This window comes from Meles meles, chromosome 1 (genome assembly GCF_922984935.1).
Source record: "Meles meles chromosome 1, mMelMel3.1 paternal haplotype, whole genome shotgun sequence".
Lineage (NCBI taxonomy): Eukaryota > Metazoa > Chordata > Mammalia > Carnivora > Mustelidae > Meles > Meles meles.
The window spans coordinates 164,777,407-164,793,089 of NC_060066.1; the positions used below are offsets into that span (position 1 = coordinate 164,777,407).

The window sequence follows — 15,683 nt, forward strand, 5'->3', positions numbered from 1 at the left end:
CATTAAGTACATTCACCCTATGCACTATCACCATCATCTATCTCCAAAACTTTTTCCATCTTGCAAAACTGAAATTTTATACCCATCAAACACTAACCCCCTATTTACCCTTCCTCTCAGCCCTTAGCAACCACTATTTTCTGTGTTTATGAATTTGACTACTTTAAGTAGCTCATTTGAGTGGATCATACAGTATTTGTCCCTTTGATATTGGCTTATTTTACTCAGCATGATATCTTCAAGGTTCATCTGTGTTGTAGCATGTATCAAAATGTTTTTCCTTTTTAAGGCTGAGTAATATACCATTGTATATCTATACTACATTTTGTTTACTCATTTAGCTGTCAATGGGCACTTGCATTGTTTTCACATTTTGGCTACTGGAAATAACACTGCTATGAACATGGGTGTACAACTACCTGTTTGGGTCTGCTTTCAGTTCTTTTGGATATATACCCAGAAGTGGAATTGCTGAATTATACACCTAAGTACCTTAGATGTAGAACTTTGAGGAACTGCCAAACTGTTTTTCATAGCAGCTGTACCATTTTACAGTCCCACCAGCAGTGCGTGAACATTCCAGTTCTCCATATCCTAGCCAACATTTTCTGTTCTTTTTTTCTGTGTGTGGTTTTTTTTTTTTTTTTTTTTTGTAATTAGACATCCTAATGGCTGTGAAGTGGTATCTCTTTGTGGTTCAGATGTGCCTTTTCCTAATATTAAGGATGTTGAACATTTTTTTTATATTTTTTTGGCCACCAGTATATCTTCTTCGGAGAAATGTCTGTTTGAGTCCTTTTTAGCCTATCCCATTTTTTTAAATCAAAGTAGTAACCCCTAAAACTACTTGTAACTTTACAGAACGACCAGAGATACACCACTTTTAATTGCCAACTGGCCCTGGTAACAAGTGAGTAAATACTTTAGAAAAATATTTACCCCATATATTTAATCAAGTTTTGTCTGTTCTTCCTTTATAGTGTATGTTTCAACCATCTCTTCCTCTCTGTTCTTTAGTAACATCATCCTCTTCCATGTAACATAATTTCATGCTTATAGTTGTTTATGGATAAAAGAGTAGATTAAAAAAAGAGTAAAAGCATACAGTATGTGCTTAATTTAATAATACACTTTGGCAGTGGGCCTAGTTCTGATAGATCGTCATAAAATCCTCTAGTAGGTTTGCTGTTCAACTCCTCCCCAATTCGACAAAGATTTGTTGTGCACAGGACCTGAGATCTGAGTTTCTGCCCTTCAAGCTGTTGGACAGTGGGCACATCACACCAACTCTTCCATATTGGATGAACTAAGTGATTTCTTAGATTTCTCCTAGTCTCATCGATTAAATCTTTTCATGATTCTTGTAAATATTATCAGGTTTTAGTTTACATGCCTAAATTACCTGAAAACTGTATCACTGATAATAAATCATGTTTTTTAGATTCTCACTAAACTGTTAAAGTGGAAAATAACAGTCTAAGTCTGCTCAATTTCTTGTTTACATATATATTTTCTTGGGCTTCTTAGATCAAACCTAGGATGTAAACCAGAAATCTCTTAAATCCAAATATCAAGTTACTTTCTCTAAGAATTAGTCATCAATAAGTAATATTTTGAACAATTAATATCAGGGTGGGGTTTATTTCCTTCTAATAGGTAGTATTACATCTTAGCATTTAAAAACAGAATTAAAAAACTCTGTGCTGTGTACTTTTAGTTTTTGACTTCTACTTTCGAAATTTTGTAAAATGCCAAAATATCTCATATACCTGAATAGAGTACTATGTATTCCAAAACCAAATATATATACTTTTTTGGGATCATGTGCCATTTTTATTTGTTCATACCTCTATTCTCTTCTTGCTTCATTGAGAATTCACATTAAATTTATTTCAAGTGGACTTCTAAGAGATACAAGTTATTTTTCAAAGTGATTTAATTAATCTCGAGAAATAATGTTATATGATAAGCTAATGTAGATATAATAGCAAAATTAAGTGAGCCCTTTTTTTAAAACTTTTTTTTTAAGATTTTATTTTTTATTTGACAGACAGAAATTATAAGCAGGCAGAGAGGCAGGCAGAGAGAGAGTAGGAAGCAGGCTCCCCGCTGAGCAGAGAGCCCAACGCCGGACCAGATCCCAGGACCCCGAGATCATGACCTGAGCCGAAGGCAGAGGCTTTAACCCACTGAGCCACCTAGGCGCCCGAGTGAGCCCTTTTTTGTTAGATTAAATTTTCGCATTTAATATTTACTACTCCGTAATATTTGTAAATTGTCCATCTCTTCTATTTTTTCTTGTTCTTATCACTTGTTTGAAAGTCAATATTCAGGAAAAAAAATAAATAGTTATTTATGAACAGTCATTTTCTGATATGCATAAAATTTTTAAATTTTCTATAATATAAACTTTACAATACAGTCCTCTCTTTTTTTTTCTTTTTTCTCTCCCTCTTTTTTTTTTTTTTTTTGCTTTATTCTCAAATTCTCTAGTATTTTAAATAACATAATTTCTTTTTCTCAGGGATCAAGAAAGTACTTTTGATGCTGCATTTATTACTGGGAAAACTAGTTTTAATTTATATTGACCTTTTTCTCCTTTAAGCATTTAGCCTGCATTCAATAAAATGTTGATGACTGCTCTTTAGAAGACAGCTGTACGAAATAAAGTATTATAAATATTCAGCTTTCCTTTCTAAGCATTGTCACCAACAGCTGGGCATCCAGTTTAGCAGAACAGATTTTGCACAGAGAGAGCCTGGCATGTTCCTGAATCAGTTTAGTGAGGGAAACAAAAAATAGTTTCTTATGGATTGGGGACTTATAAAGACATAGAGCATCTGTTCCTCAGTTAAGTCATAGTCTGGTAGCACTGAATCATGTTTAAAGCTAGAATAACGTGCAAAATTTTCACCTTGTTCATACCTTTATTTTAATACCTAGTACATTATTTCTGCAAATAATATACTTTCAACATCTCCATTAAGGTTGTATAAATTATTTTGTCTTTATGCTTAATTTTTCAATAGTGTTATTTTAAAGCACAAATATATTTATTTTTACTAAGATTATTTCATAATATGACTTTAATGCTTGAATTGTACAATAGTGAATATATATGAAACTGTATATAAAAATCCATTTGAATAATTATTCCATATTGAAATATGCTGTTAAAAAATCCAGTTTCGTCATCATGAAAATTGCTTTCTTCATATGGTATTCTGCTTTCATTGGCAAAAGTAACTCAGAATCTTTGTTTGTATTTATTACTCTCAAATATTTGGCTACTTAAAGCATATAAATCTAAGATTTCTTTAAATATTTTGTTGGCAGTGTTAAGAGATCACTGAAATTGGATCATCTGTTAGAAGCAAATGTAAGTATTTACCTGTGAATTTGTAATTGCATAAGAAAATGTATTTTTAATTTACGGGAAATTTAATTTACGAGAAATTTACCTTAATAAATAGAAAAATTTTCAAAAAACACTGTGACATTATTGTGATTGGTGCACCATTTTCTATATAAAGTATTATTTATAAATCTAATATATGGAAATTCCTGGCCAGATTGAGGTTTTCACTTAAGAGGCAAATTATTTAGAAACCTTAATAAAATAATTCAGTAGAAATGAATTTACTATTTGTGGAAAAAATATTCTGCCACTTAAATGCACAAGAAACAATATGGAACAACGGCAGTGCTTTAATCTGTATTCTGTAATCTGCTAAATTGAAATAAAAACATTAACAGCACTTTTATATCAAAAATGTAATTACCTCCCTAAGCTATTCTGGCATAATTAAACAATAAAATACTAACAGTGTAATAAATTTCACCATGGTTGTCACAATAAAAATAAAAATGTACTGTTGCTATTACTTTTTGTAAATCTAGTCATAGTAGATTCCCAGTGCCAACATATCTTGACATATGTTGGTTTATTATCTTTTCATACCAATTGTGGAGCTAGATACAAATACTAATATTGAGCTACTTAATCTTAAATGCAAGTAAATTGATGAGAAAGTAAATTAAAACAAATAGCTAGTCAATAAATGGCACTCCTACAAAATCCCATATGAGAATGCCATTTCAAGAAATGAATGTTATATGGAATTTCTCTTCGGACGACTCACTGATATTTAACAATTTACCATTTTTAAAACTTCCAAGATGCTTTTTTAAAAAAATTTAAACAAAAGTGGGAAAATAATGCAATGCCACTAAAAAAATCATTAGCAGTGTAATTAGCAATTTAGAGTACCATTATCCAACTTGTTCTACACAGAATGCAGCTGTGACTGTAATTCTGCATCTGTTTCTTTGGTCAAAATGGTATTTTGGTAGATGAGTAGTCCAGCTTAAAATGAAATATTGTTCTTTTCTGCCCTCAAACTGTTCTTTGGGAGATGGTAACATTATTTGAATAGCAGAGACTGGCCATTTAGGAATTCATCCTCTTCTTGAATACAATTGTCATCATGGCAGGCTTTCAATACATTTTTACTTCAGATTAGGATATGTCAAGGTAGCCAGTGCCACAGCTAATATCCTGTAATAGAAAAATACATTGTTATGTTTGGCCCAATTCTGTACCTTTAAACCAAGGAGACTTAGCTTGACTTAGCTTGGTATCACATGGCCATTCCCTGCTAACTGCAGGTTCCTAGCATCTAGCCTGGGCCTTTCTTCAACATTTCTTTTCTATATTCTGACCTATTTCTGGTAATTTCTGCCTTTGTATTCTTGCCTCATCGTTTGTTGGCAACTCTATATTCACATCTTAGAGCTGGCAGCTTTTGTTCTGGTGCTTAGTTTAGGATTCTCTCCTTCACTACATTTATGCTTCCATCTACTCCAGTAACAACTTAGCCCATGCAAAGGAAAATCAGACATTCAAGATATACCTATAATTCCAAGAGTACCTAATTGCTATAAAACTGCAGAGGAACTAATAGTAACTCTCTAAGGTCATTTTGCCTTACCAGTATGATACTGAAGGAAGAAGACTGATATCCACAAAAAGGAGATGGCCCTTATATACCAGTTGGTTAAAGTGGAACCTATTCATTCTATCTGCTGCTCTTTCCTCTTAGAGATGTTCTAAACTTCCAAATCCCGATGTTCCCAAAGCATCTACAGACCTTCATAGAGATAAATGCTCCATGATGTTAGGGCAAGAATGCAAAAGTCATTTTCCTTAGGAGTCTCTTAATGGAGAAAACAGCTGTGATATGAATCATCCCCTGTGACCTTCCTTTAATATCTGGAATATATACTACAAGTACCATCATTTGCTGAACCTCCCACATTGTTGAGGGGGGTGGTGAGGAGTTAAAGAATGTTCCAGTTTTTCATCACCTACAATATTTTAGCTGCTCAAGTCATTGTCATCCAAATACTGTTTCTAGAAGAATTTTTAGAAATGAAGATGAATTATTTATTGCAAACTGCTGCCAGTGGCAATTCAGATGAACTTATAGGGATAGCTAGCTACCTAATCATGTACATAATTTTGTTCAGGCCACCTCAGAGAAGGAATGGAAGAAGCAGATGCTACAGGTAGGAAGGGAAGGACCATTCTTCCTACCAAGGCCAACTCAGTAGGCTTGCTGCTAGAAGAAATAGCAGTGTAAATTGGGGAAGGTGGGGGAGGTTGCTAATTTAGGTATGGATGCCCAGGCTAGATTACTCCCTTATTATTGGTAGGACACTTCTGATTATTCCTAAGACCTAAACTTGTCTTATCTTTCTGGGACAAGGCTTCTTCCACCTGCTGAAATTAGAAAGAACTTTGAGTTTCAGGACATTGGGAAATTTTATAGCTCTCATTCTGCAGTCCTACTTACTGATTTGTTTCAAATCTACTTTCCTCCCTCCTTCCCTCTCTCTCCTTTCCTTCCTTCCCCTTTTATTACAGAAATTTTCAAACATAAAATAGAATAATACAATGAACTTCTGTGTTCAACGATTATTAACATCTTGTTAATTTTGCTTCGTATGTATATATGTATATGTACACATGTGTGTGTATCTGCATTTTTTTTTTCTTGGCATGTTTTACAGGACCCAGACATGTCATTTCATCAGAAAATTCTTCAGTATGTATTTGTAACAGATAATGACTTTTTTCACAACCACAGTGCCATTATCATCCTTAAAAATTAATACTGATTTCATAATAATATCTTCTACCCAGTCTACATTCACATTTCTTTGGTTGTTTCAAAATATCCTTTTATAGTTGGCTTATTAAAATCAGGATTAAAACAAGGCTTATACATTATAATACTTTTTATATATACCCTAAGTCTTTTTAAATCTAGTTAAGTTTTACCCTTTTTTTGTAATTTATTTTTTGAGAAAACTGAGGTATATTTCATATTCAGGAGTTAATTGATTTGTTTCTTGTGGTGTCCTTTAAATGATTTCTCTGTTCTTCACATTTGCTATGAAACTGGTAAAGTTAGAGGCTTGATTAGATTCTCATTCAAATTTTTGATAAGCATACCTCATAGATAGTGTATGTAGTTCCTATCACATCCCCTCAAGAGCACAAAATGACCTGATTTTTGGTTCGGGTATTAATCACCCTGATTCACCCATAATAATAAAATTCCCATTAATCTTTCTTCAGTGGCTTTTTTTCATTGATGATTATTTCTTAGATCCTTTATTTCACTATAGTTACAAAATAGTGTTTTTTTAAACTTCTTATTATGAAGAATCTCAAACAGAGACAAAGATAATGTACTACCTGTTAATTACCAAGCTTCGATAATTCTTTTTTTTTCCAAGCCTTGATAATTCTTAACACAAGCCGACTTATTTCACTTATACTCCCTTATATACTTTAGTACCCCATACTAGATTATTTTGAAACAAATCTGAAATATCATCCATAAATACTTCAATGATTATTTTTAAAAGAGAAAACTTTTTTTTTAAGATTTTATTTATTTATTTGACAGAGATACAGCAAGAGAGGAAACACAAGCAAGAGGAGTGAGAGAGGGAGAAGCAGGCTTCCCTCAGAGCAGAGATCCCGACGCTGGGCTCGATCCCAGGACTCTGGGATCATGCTCTGAGCTGAAGGCAGACTGGTGCCCCAAAGAGAAAGATTTTTTAAAAAGCTATAATAGTATCATCGTATTTCTCAGAATTGATAATTCCTTCACCATCAAATGGACAGTCTTTGTTCATATCTTCTAATTATCTCATGTACTTTCTAATAGTTCTCTTTTTTTAATTTCAGGAATTTTTATTGATATATAATTCATATAACATTCATCATTTTAAAGTGTACACCAGTAGTTTATAGTATACTCACTATGTTGAACAACCATCACCACTATCTGATTCCAGAACATTTTTATCACCCCTCCCCCCGCCAAAAATCCTGTATCTCTTAGCGTTTGTTTTTTTTTTTTTTTTAAGACTTTATTTATTTGACAGAGAGACAGGGCGAGAGAGGGAACACGAACAGGAGAACAGAGTCGGAGAGGGAGAAGCAGACTTCCCACTGAGCAGGGAGCCGGATGTGGGTCTCAATCCCAGGGACCTGGGATCACAACCGGAACTGAAGGCAGAATGACTGAACTACCCAGGCACCCCTCTCTTAGCAGATAAGTGGTGCTAACTTTCTCCTCTTCTCATCCCCTGGCAACTAATTTACATGCTGTCTCTATGGATTTGCTCATCCTGGACATTTCATGTAAATGGAATCATATAATAGTGTGGCCTTCTGTGACTGACTGCTTTCATAACATTTTCACGTTTCATCCATGTTGTTGTATGTAACAGTACTTTGCTCCTTTTTATGGCTGAATCATATTTCAGTTTTCTTTAGATATTTAGGAATTGATATTTAGGAATAGATATTTAGATAATTAGGAATTGCTGACTTACATGAGAATTCTATCCTTCTAGAAAAACTGTCAAACTCTTTTCTACAGCAGCTGCACCATTTTACATTCCCACTACCAGTGAATGAGGAGGGTTCCAGATTCTCCAGATCCTCCTTGCTATTATCTGACTCTTTGATTCTAGCCATCCTAGTAGGTATGAAGCAGTATCTCATTGCAGTTTTAATTTGCATTTTTTAATGATATTGAGCATTTTTTTACATGCTTATTGGCCATCTCTATATTTTCTTTGGAGAAATATCTGCTCAAATTAGTTACCCTTTTTAAAATAGGATTTTGTGCTTTTGCTTTTGTGTATTCTGAATACTGTCACCTAATCATGGATTCTCTGGGTTGTCTTTTCACTTTCTTGGTAGGATCCCTTTGATGCACAAAAGTTTTAAATTTTGATGAAGTCCAGTTTACTTCTTCTTTGGTTGCATGTACTTCTGGTGTCATATCTAAGAAACTATTACCTAATCGAGTTAATTTGGCACATGATGTGAGAGTAGGGGCATGTATATTCAGTTGTCCTAGCAGTATTTGTTGAAAAGATATTCTTTCCGCCATTGAATGGTGTTGATACCCTTGTTGAAAATCAATGAGCTATAAATGTAAGGATTTATTTCTGGACTCTCAAGTTACTCCATTCATCCCTGACTGTCTTTTTGTCACTACCACACTTTCTTAATTAAGTTTTCAAAATAAAGTTATAATTACTATAAGTTTGAAATCAGAAAACGTGAACCCTCTTTTTGTTGTTCCTTTTCAAAATTGCTTCTGCTATTTTGCATCTGTTGCAATTTCATAGGAATTTTAAGATCACCTTGTCCATTTCTGAAAAACAGCCATTTGGAATTTTGACAGGGATTACAGATGAATTTTGGGAATTTTCCATCTTAACATTAATAATTCACCCAACAACAGCAGAGCATACACTTTTCACATGTATTGAAAGTCTTTTAAAACAGCATCCCTATCCAGGCTACTTTCAAAAGCTTTAGATTGTGGGAGTAGAGTTGCAGATAAAGTGTTCAAGTTCTAGGAAGATTTTCCATGAAAGCCATTGTTTGAATAGCAGTGTTGGGCATTCCTTTGCCTCACTCCTTCCCCTCACCAAGAGGGAAAAGCAGGTGATGCTGTGGATCCTGGCCCAAGAAATTGGCAGTACTGGCTGCCTATACTGACCCTATCTATTCTGCTTTTTCTACTATTTTCTTCGTGCTCCTTGAACTTTTCTGATTGCAAATCACTTACCCACCGTGGCTACATTCTGTGCCTCTGGGAGGAGGGCAGGTAGATGAATCTCATCCTTCTCCTGAAAGTAAGCTGGCTTTCTCTGTGAAGTTGGGGCCTGCTGGGCTTTCAGTGGATATGAGGCCATCATCTGGCTGATGCTCTGATAGAAGTGGCACTTCTTGGACTGGAGCAGTATGCAGCCCTTGGCTTTATGGTCTGGACATCCAGTTGTAGCACCAGTCTCATTTGCATCTGTGCTTCTGCATGTTCTCTTTCGGCCACCTCTCACTTCCCAATACTGAATACCTCACCAGGTCTGGGGACACAGAGAGATTCTAGGCCCTTGGAAGACATCTTAAAGGTGAACTCCACTGCCTTGCCCTCCTTCCTTCAAGTTCTGGAAGCCCTCCATGTCACATAGACATTAATATTCTAGTGATATGCTAGATTGAGTGAGGAAACTAAAATTCAGAGTAAGTGGTATACCCACAATAGCACAACTAAGACACAGGTAAACTATTATATGAGCCCAGGCTGCCTTCCTTATGACATAGCTGCTTTTCCTTTAGTGTACCTAAAGTGTTTTTCCTTTAGTCCTTTATGAATCTTCATTCTATTTGGCAAAATCTAATATCTAAAACTTTTTGTTTCATATTATCTCTATGGTTGACTAAATTTATTAAATTTTCCTTAAAGATTTATTTATTTACTTGGTGGGGGCAAATGGAGAGGGAGAGAGAATCCCAGGAAGACTCTCCACTGAGCAAGAAGCCCAGCGTGGGTCTCGATCCCATGACTCTGGGATTATAACCTGAGCTGAAATCAAGAGTTAGACACCTAACCAACTGAGCCATCCAGGTGCCCCTGAAATGTTTTGAAATATTGGGTTGATTTAGTAAGAACAAAGTTTTTTAAATATCCATATGGAAAAAAATAATCTCCATCTTTATTTCACTTGATACACAAAAGTTAATTCAAGAAGTGTCATAAGCATAAAGTAAAAGTTAAAAGCATCAGGCTTCTAGAAGGAAATATAGGAAGTTATCTTTGAGACCTAAGTTCGACAAAATTTCATACAACAGAAAAAGTACTAACTATAGCAGATAAAGTTAATAAGGTAGACTTTATCAAAACTAAAAATGTTTGCTCCTCAAAAGCCACCATTAAGAAAATGAATAGCCAGGGCGCCTGGGTGGCTCAGTCATTAAGCGTCTGCCTTCAGCTCAGGTCATGATCCCAGGATCCTGAGATTGAGCCCCGCATCAGGCTCCCTGCTCAGCAGGAAGCCTGCTTCTCCCACTTCCACTCCCCCTGCTTGTGTTCCCTCTCTTGCTGTGTCTCTCTCTGTCAAATAAATAAATAAAATTAAAAAAAAAAAGAAAATGAATAGGCAAACCAGGGATTAAGAAGAAAATATTTGCCATGCATCTATCTGGCAAAAGACTTGTACCTATAATATATAAATGAACAATAAAAGTACAATAAAAATGTACAAAAACTTGAACCAACATGTCACAAAAATATTTAAATGGACAGCATATGAAAAAGTGTTCAACATCATTTATCATTGGAAATACAAATGAAACCCACAAATGGATACCACTCCCGCCCACTAGAAGAGCTAAATAACAAAACAGAATGGCTGTTAAAAAAACAACACTAGAGGAACCTGACTGCCTCAAGTTGTAGAACTTGCAACTCTTGATCTCAGGGTTCTGAGATCAAGGCCTATTTGGGAGTAGAGATCCCTTAAAAAAAAAAAAAAAATGGGGCACCTTGGTGGCTCATTTGGTTAAGCATCTGCCTTTGACTCAGGTCATGGTTTTAGATTGAGCCCCACTTTGGGCTCCCCATTCAGTGGTGAGTCTGCAGCTTCTCTTTCTCTCTCTGCCCCTCCCATCAACTCATGTTCTTCCTCTCAAATAAATAAATAAATAAAAATCTTGAAAACAAACAAACATGAGAATGACTAAAACAGTGCTAAAGACTGATAAGGATGTCGAGCAGCTGGAACGCTCTTTTACTGATGGGAATTTAAAATGACACATGCTTTAGAGAACTCCAGCTTTTATTTAGTTTTTTTTTTTAATTTTTAAAATATTTTATTTATTTATTTGACAGAGATCACAAGTAGGCAGAGAGGCAGGCAGAGAGAGAGGAGGAAGCAGGCTCCCCGCGGAGCAGAGAGCCCAATGTGGGGCTCGATCCCAGGACCCCGGGATCATGACCTGAGCCAAAGGCAGAGGCCTTAACCCACTGAGCCACCCAGGCACCCCTCCAGCTTTTATTTTACATCGAGAGTATAAAGCTCTATCCTCTAACCTAGCAATTCCATTCCTTGCTTTTCCAAAGAAATAAAATTATGTATCCACAAAAGACCTGTACAAGAATTTTCTTTTTTTTTTAAAGATTTTTATTTTATTTATTTGACAGAGAGAGATCACAAGTAGGCAGAGAGGCAGGCAGAGAGAGAGAGGAGGAAGCAGGCTCCCTGCCAAGCAGAGAGCCCGATGTAGGACTCGATCCCAGGACACTGAGATCATGACCTGAGCCAAAGGCAGAGGCTTAACCCACTGAGCCACCCAGGCACCCAAATTTGTTTGTTTGTTTGTTTTTTAAAGCCTTATTTATTCTAGAGCGAGAAAGCATGCATGTGAATGGGGGGAAAGGGGAGGGAGAGAATCTCAAGCTGACTTCCAGTTGAGTGCATGGAGCCCTACCTGGGCTGGATCTCATGACCCATGAGATCATGACCTTGAGATTACCAGGCTTAACTGACTGAGCCACCCAGGGACCCCAACATATACAAGAATGTTTTTAGCAACTTAATTCATAATAGCCCAAACTGGAAATAATCCAAATGTCTCTCAATCAGAAAGTAGAAAAACAAATTCTGGCATATTTATACAAAGGAGCACTATTCAGCAATAAAAAGAAACACTACTACCACATGCAATAATGTAGACGATCTCAAAAACAAACCCAAACCAAAAGTTACATTCTTAATTTACATGAAGTCCAAGAATAGGTAGAAGTTTCGATGATTATAGGAATTAGAAAGCAGTTGCCTATGGACTAGAAAGTGGAAATTGAGTAGAAGGGTGTACAAGAAAACCTGAAATGGTTGAAATGTTCTATATCTTGTGTGGTAGTTGCATCAGAGTATACAGTTGTCAGATCTTCTCAAGCTGACCATTTTAATGTATGTAAATTATACTTTAATAAACAGACAAAAATATATTTGAGATGGAATTTACTTTATATTCTGAGAAGCATGAGGATATATGAAGGAATGATGGGAAACAGCCATGAAAATATTTCATTAAAATCTCAAGAGTTACATACAGGACAGTTGCAGAATAGTGTTATCTTTAATATTTATATTTTAGGGGCACCTGTGTGGCACAGTCAATTAAGTGTCCGACTTTTGGTTTCAGCTCAGATCATTATCTCAGAGTTGTGGGAATGAGCCTTGCATTGGGCTCTGCACTCAGTGTGGTGTCTACTTAAAGATTCTCTCTCTCTCTCTCCCTTTCCTCCCCCTGCCAAAAAATAAATAAATACATCTTTTAAAAAATATTTTAATATTTTTAAATTGTGGAACAATAATGAATATAAATAGAAACACCGATGTATCTTTTATTTTTCCTATTAAAATTTTTTATCAAAGTAAAATTTATATATTATAAAATCCACAGATCTTGAGTGTACAATCCATTGAGTTTTAACAAGTGTATACCCCTGTGCATCAAACACCCTATCAAGAAATAGAACATTACTATCACCATAGATCTAATATGTTGGTTATATTATTGCTCTGCCATCTCTGTAAGATCACTGAGATTAGTGCAAAATGCTTTTGCATCCATAACTATTATAACAAATAACAATGAAACCCAACATTATTAGAACCATTAAGAATGATAATCATGGTAGCTGATAAGTTTGTTGATCTCTAGGACTGTTCTGAGAACCCTAGGCCCAAACTGTGAAAGGTACCCGAGACAGCTAATAGAGTAGATTAATATAAACTCCATAATAGTATTAATAATTTATAATAATGTCTTAGGTAAGACATTCCAATGACCTAATTAACCCGTGTAAGGTTATGAAAAATTATCTCCCTTTAGATGCCCTAATTTTTCTTTTGTTTCTAGTTGTCCAAATATCTATAGTACCTGTGTTTTAAATATTTCACTGATAGCATAGGGTAGTACTTCATAATAATAATAGCATATCCTTTCCATCATATTTCATCCCAAAAGAACCCTTAGTTAGTACTTTCTACACTGTTTGTTTATAATAGGTAAAAATCAATGCAATACAGGCACCTTTTTGGTAGAATATGCTTTAGATGAAGTGACAAAGCAAGCTACAATTTGTGAAAGATATTGAAGGAGAATGTCATCTATAGTTGAAATTATGAAGCGAACATTCATTTCTTTTTTTAGACAGAAAAATCAATGCCCAAATTTTAGTTTTTGCTAATATACAAGGTTTGACCACTTTACAAAAAGTATGGTGATACTTGGGCTGATCATCTTTTTTAATAGTGGCATTAACTATCTCTAAGGAGTCACTGAATATTATAGGCAGTTATAAATTATTATAGAATTATGACTTATTGATTTCTCTTTTCCTAATTTTATTCACATCCTGAATTCCTTTCCTTCCTAGCCAAATCTAGTCTTCTTACTCTTTCTTCCTCTGTTTTCTAAAGGATCTGGTAGCTAGCACTCCTCATTGCAGAGTGGAAAGAATGCTGGACTTCTCAATTTGTAGCTGTCTTCCCTGAAATCCCAATCTTAACTGTTCCTGGTATAGGTTAGATGGGTTCTGGGATCACTTTTAAGCATTTTCAGGATTTTAAAGTTAGAGGACCTTGACAAAACTTTGAGGGGAAAAAAAATCTTAGAGAAGTAAGATTATGCCTTTGTGTATATCAGTAGTCAGGTATATAAAAATGTGTTATTTACTGAAGAACATTTTGTTCTTCAGTTCCCTACCAGGGAAGGTAGAATTTCATTTTTCCCTCTTTGTATAGTAATTGTAGACAGACATTTTTCCTCTTAACTAACATAAATGGCCTAAAAAAGAAAGCAGCAGAGAAGTCTCGGGATTTTCCCCCTCCTCTCCCCCCACTCCCCCGCCCAAGAAGTTTCAGTATTTTAAGATAAGGGGAAACACACACACACACACACACACACACACACACACACACACAGACTTATTTTATGAAACCTAGAAAATGGTTTTCAAGGAGAAATGTATGATCTGTAGTTGTAATGTTTAGATATTTGGCAATTGGAAAAAATAATTTTTGGTAAAATAGGAAAACAGATTGACGTAAATGTACATTAGTGTAGTGACTTCCATTTCTTGTACCTACACAGTGAAATAGTTCTGGGCAATAAATTCTTGGAAAGGTAGGGTAGGATTGGATAAATGTCATAGTTTATGACTGAATACATATAAACAGGTGAAAACTCAAGATGGAGAGGTAATAATAACCATCTGATAAAAAGACTTAAAAACCTTTTCACCCTACAATAAAGATTGCTTTAGAGTTATAACTTGATATTATAGTTTGATTTTTAAAAAAGATATTGGTTACATTTGTGGCTACCATGGATACATAAAATAAAGAATGGAAAGCCTTCTGTTTCCCCAATACGCTAAAGTATTTATCATTTAAAACCTTAACTGTAAAAATAAAAATTGATGCTATAGATTCTGGAACTAGTACCAAGATTATTGAAAAAGGTGACACAGCCACTATTTCTGCCAGGGTGTCTTAGAAATAAAGAATCATTGACAGTGGAGAATTATATAACTATTTCAAGTCAGCTACCAAAATAAGTTTAATTCTACAATGTTAGTAACATAACCTTTAGACCTTTTTTTAATCCCCCAAATCCAGTCTATGCCATCTGTAGCACTTCTAGATTTCAGGTTTTTCATACCTTTCATTTTTGCTTATCTAAGCCTCATCCTTCCTCCTCACAAGAATCCTTCTGTAAAATTACTGCAGCCCACTTTGATTTTCCTTTCCTCTCCATTCTTGTAGCACCTGTACTACTGTTAGGTAGTTAAGACCTCTACTACTGTTTAGACCTCTTCTCTGCTGTTTATGAAGCCAGAATAATTTCTCTTTCTTTGTACACATTAGTTAGCAAGCACTGGGTGATTGGTAAGCATTACAGAAAAGAGTTTAAAAGGAATTCAGAAGAACAAGCAATTAGTAGTGTGATAATGGATGTTTGGAAGAAGTGGATCACAAATGGGGACCTAAACCGAAGAACGATTTCATCCTGGGGAAGATAAGAAAGGGCATTCCAGCCTAGGATCACAGAATGAGCTGTGGCCCATATGTGTTTAATCTAAATGACTGGGATACAGGTGTCATTTCATATTGGAAGAATGAACTAATGAACGAATGAATTCAGAGTGGCTTGGCCAAAGTTACTGGACTATTCCTTTTACATCATTCATTCATTATAGATTTTTGAGTTCTAGGGCACAAAGATGAAGAAA

General features: G+C 35.1%; 1 protein-coding gene across 1 annotated transcript in view; it reads left to right on the forward strand.

Annotated features, from left to right (window-relative positions):
- The window catches only part of LOC123926642 (integrin subunit beta 3 binding protein), a 74,916-nt gene that overhangs the window by 15,846 nt on the left and 43,387 nt on the right, over positions 1-15,683 (forward strand). The window contains exon 2 of the mRNA XM_045980587.1: positions 3,337-3,379. Coding sequence (XP_045836543.1) covers positions 3,337-3,379 — 43 coding nt within the window. The remainder of the gene's footprint in view (positions 1-3,336; positions 3,380-15,683) is intronic.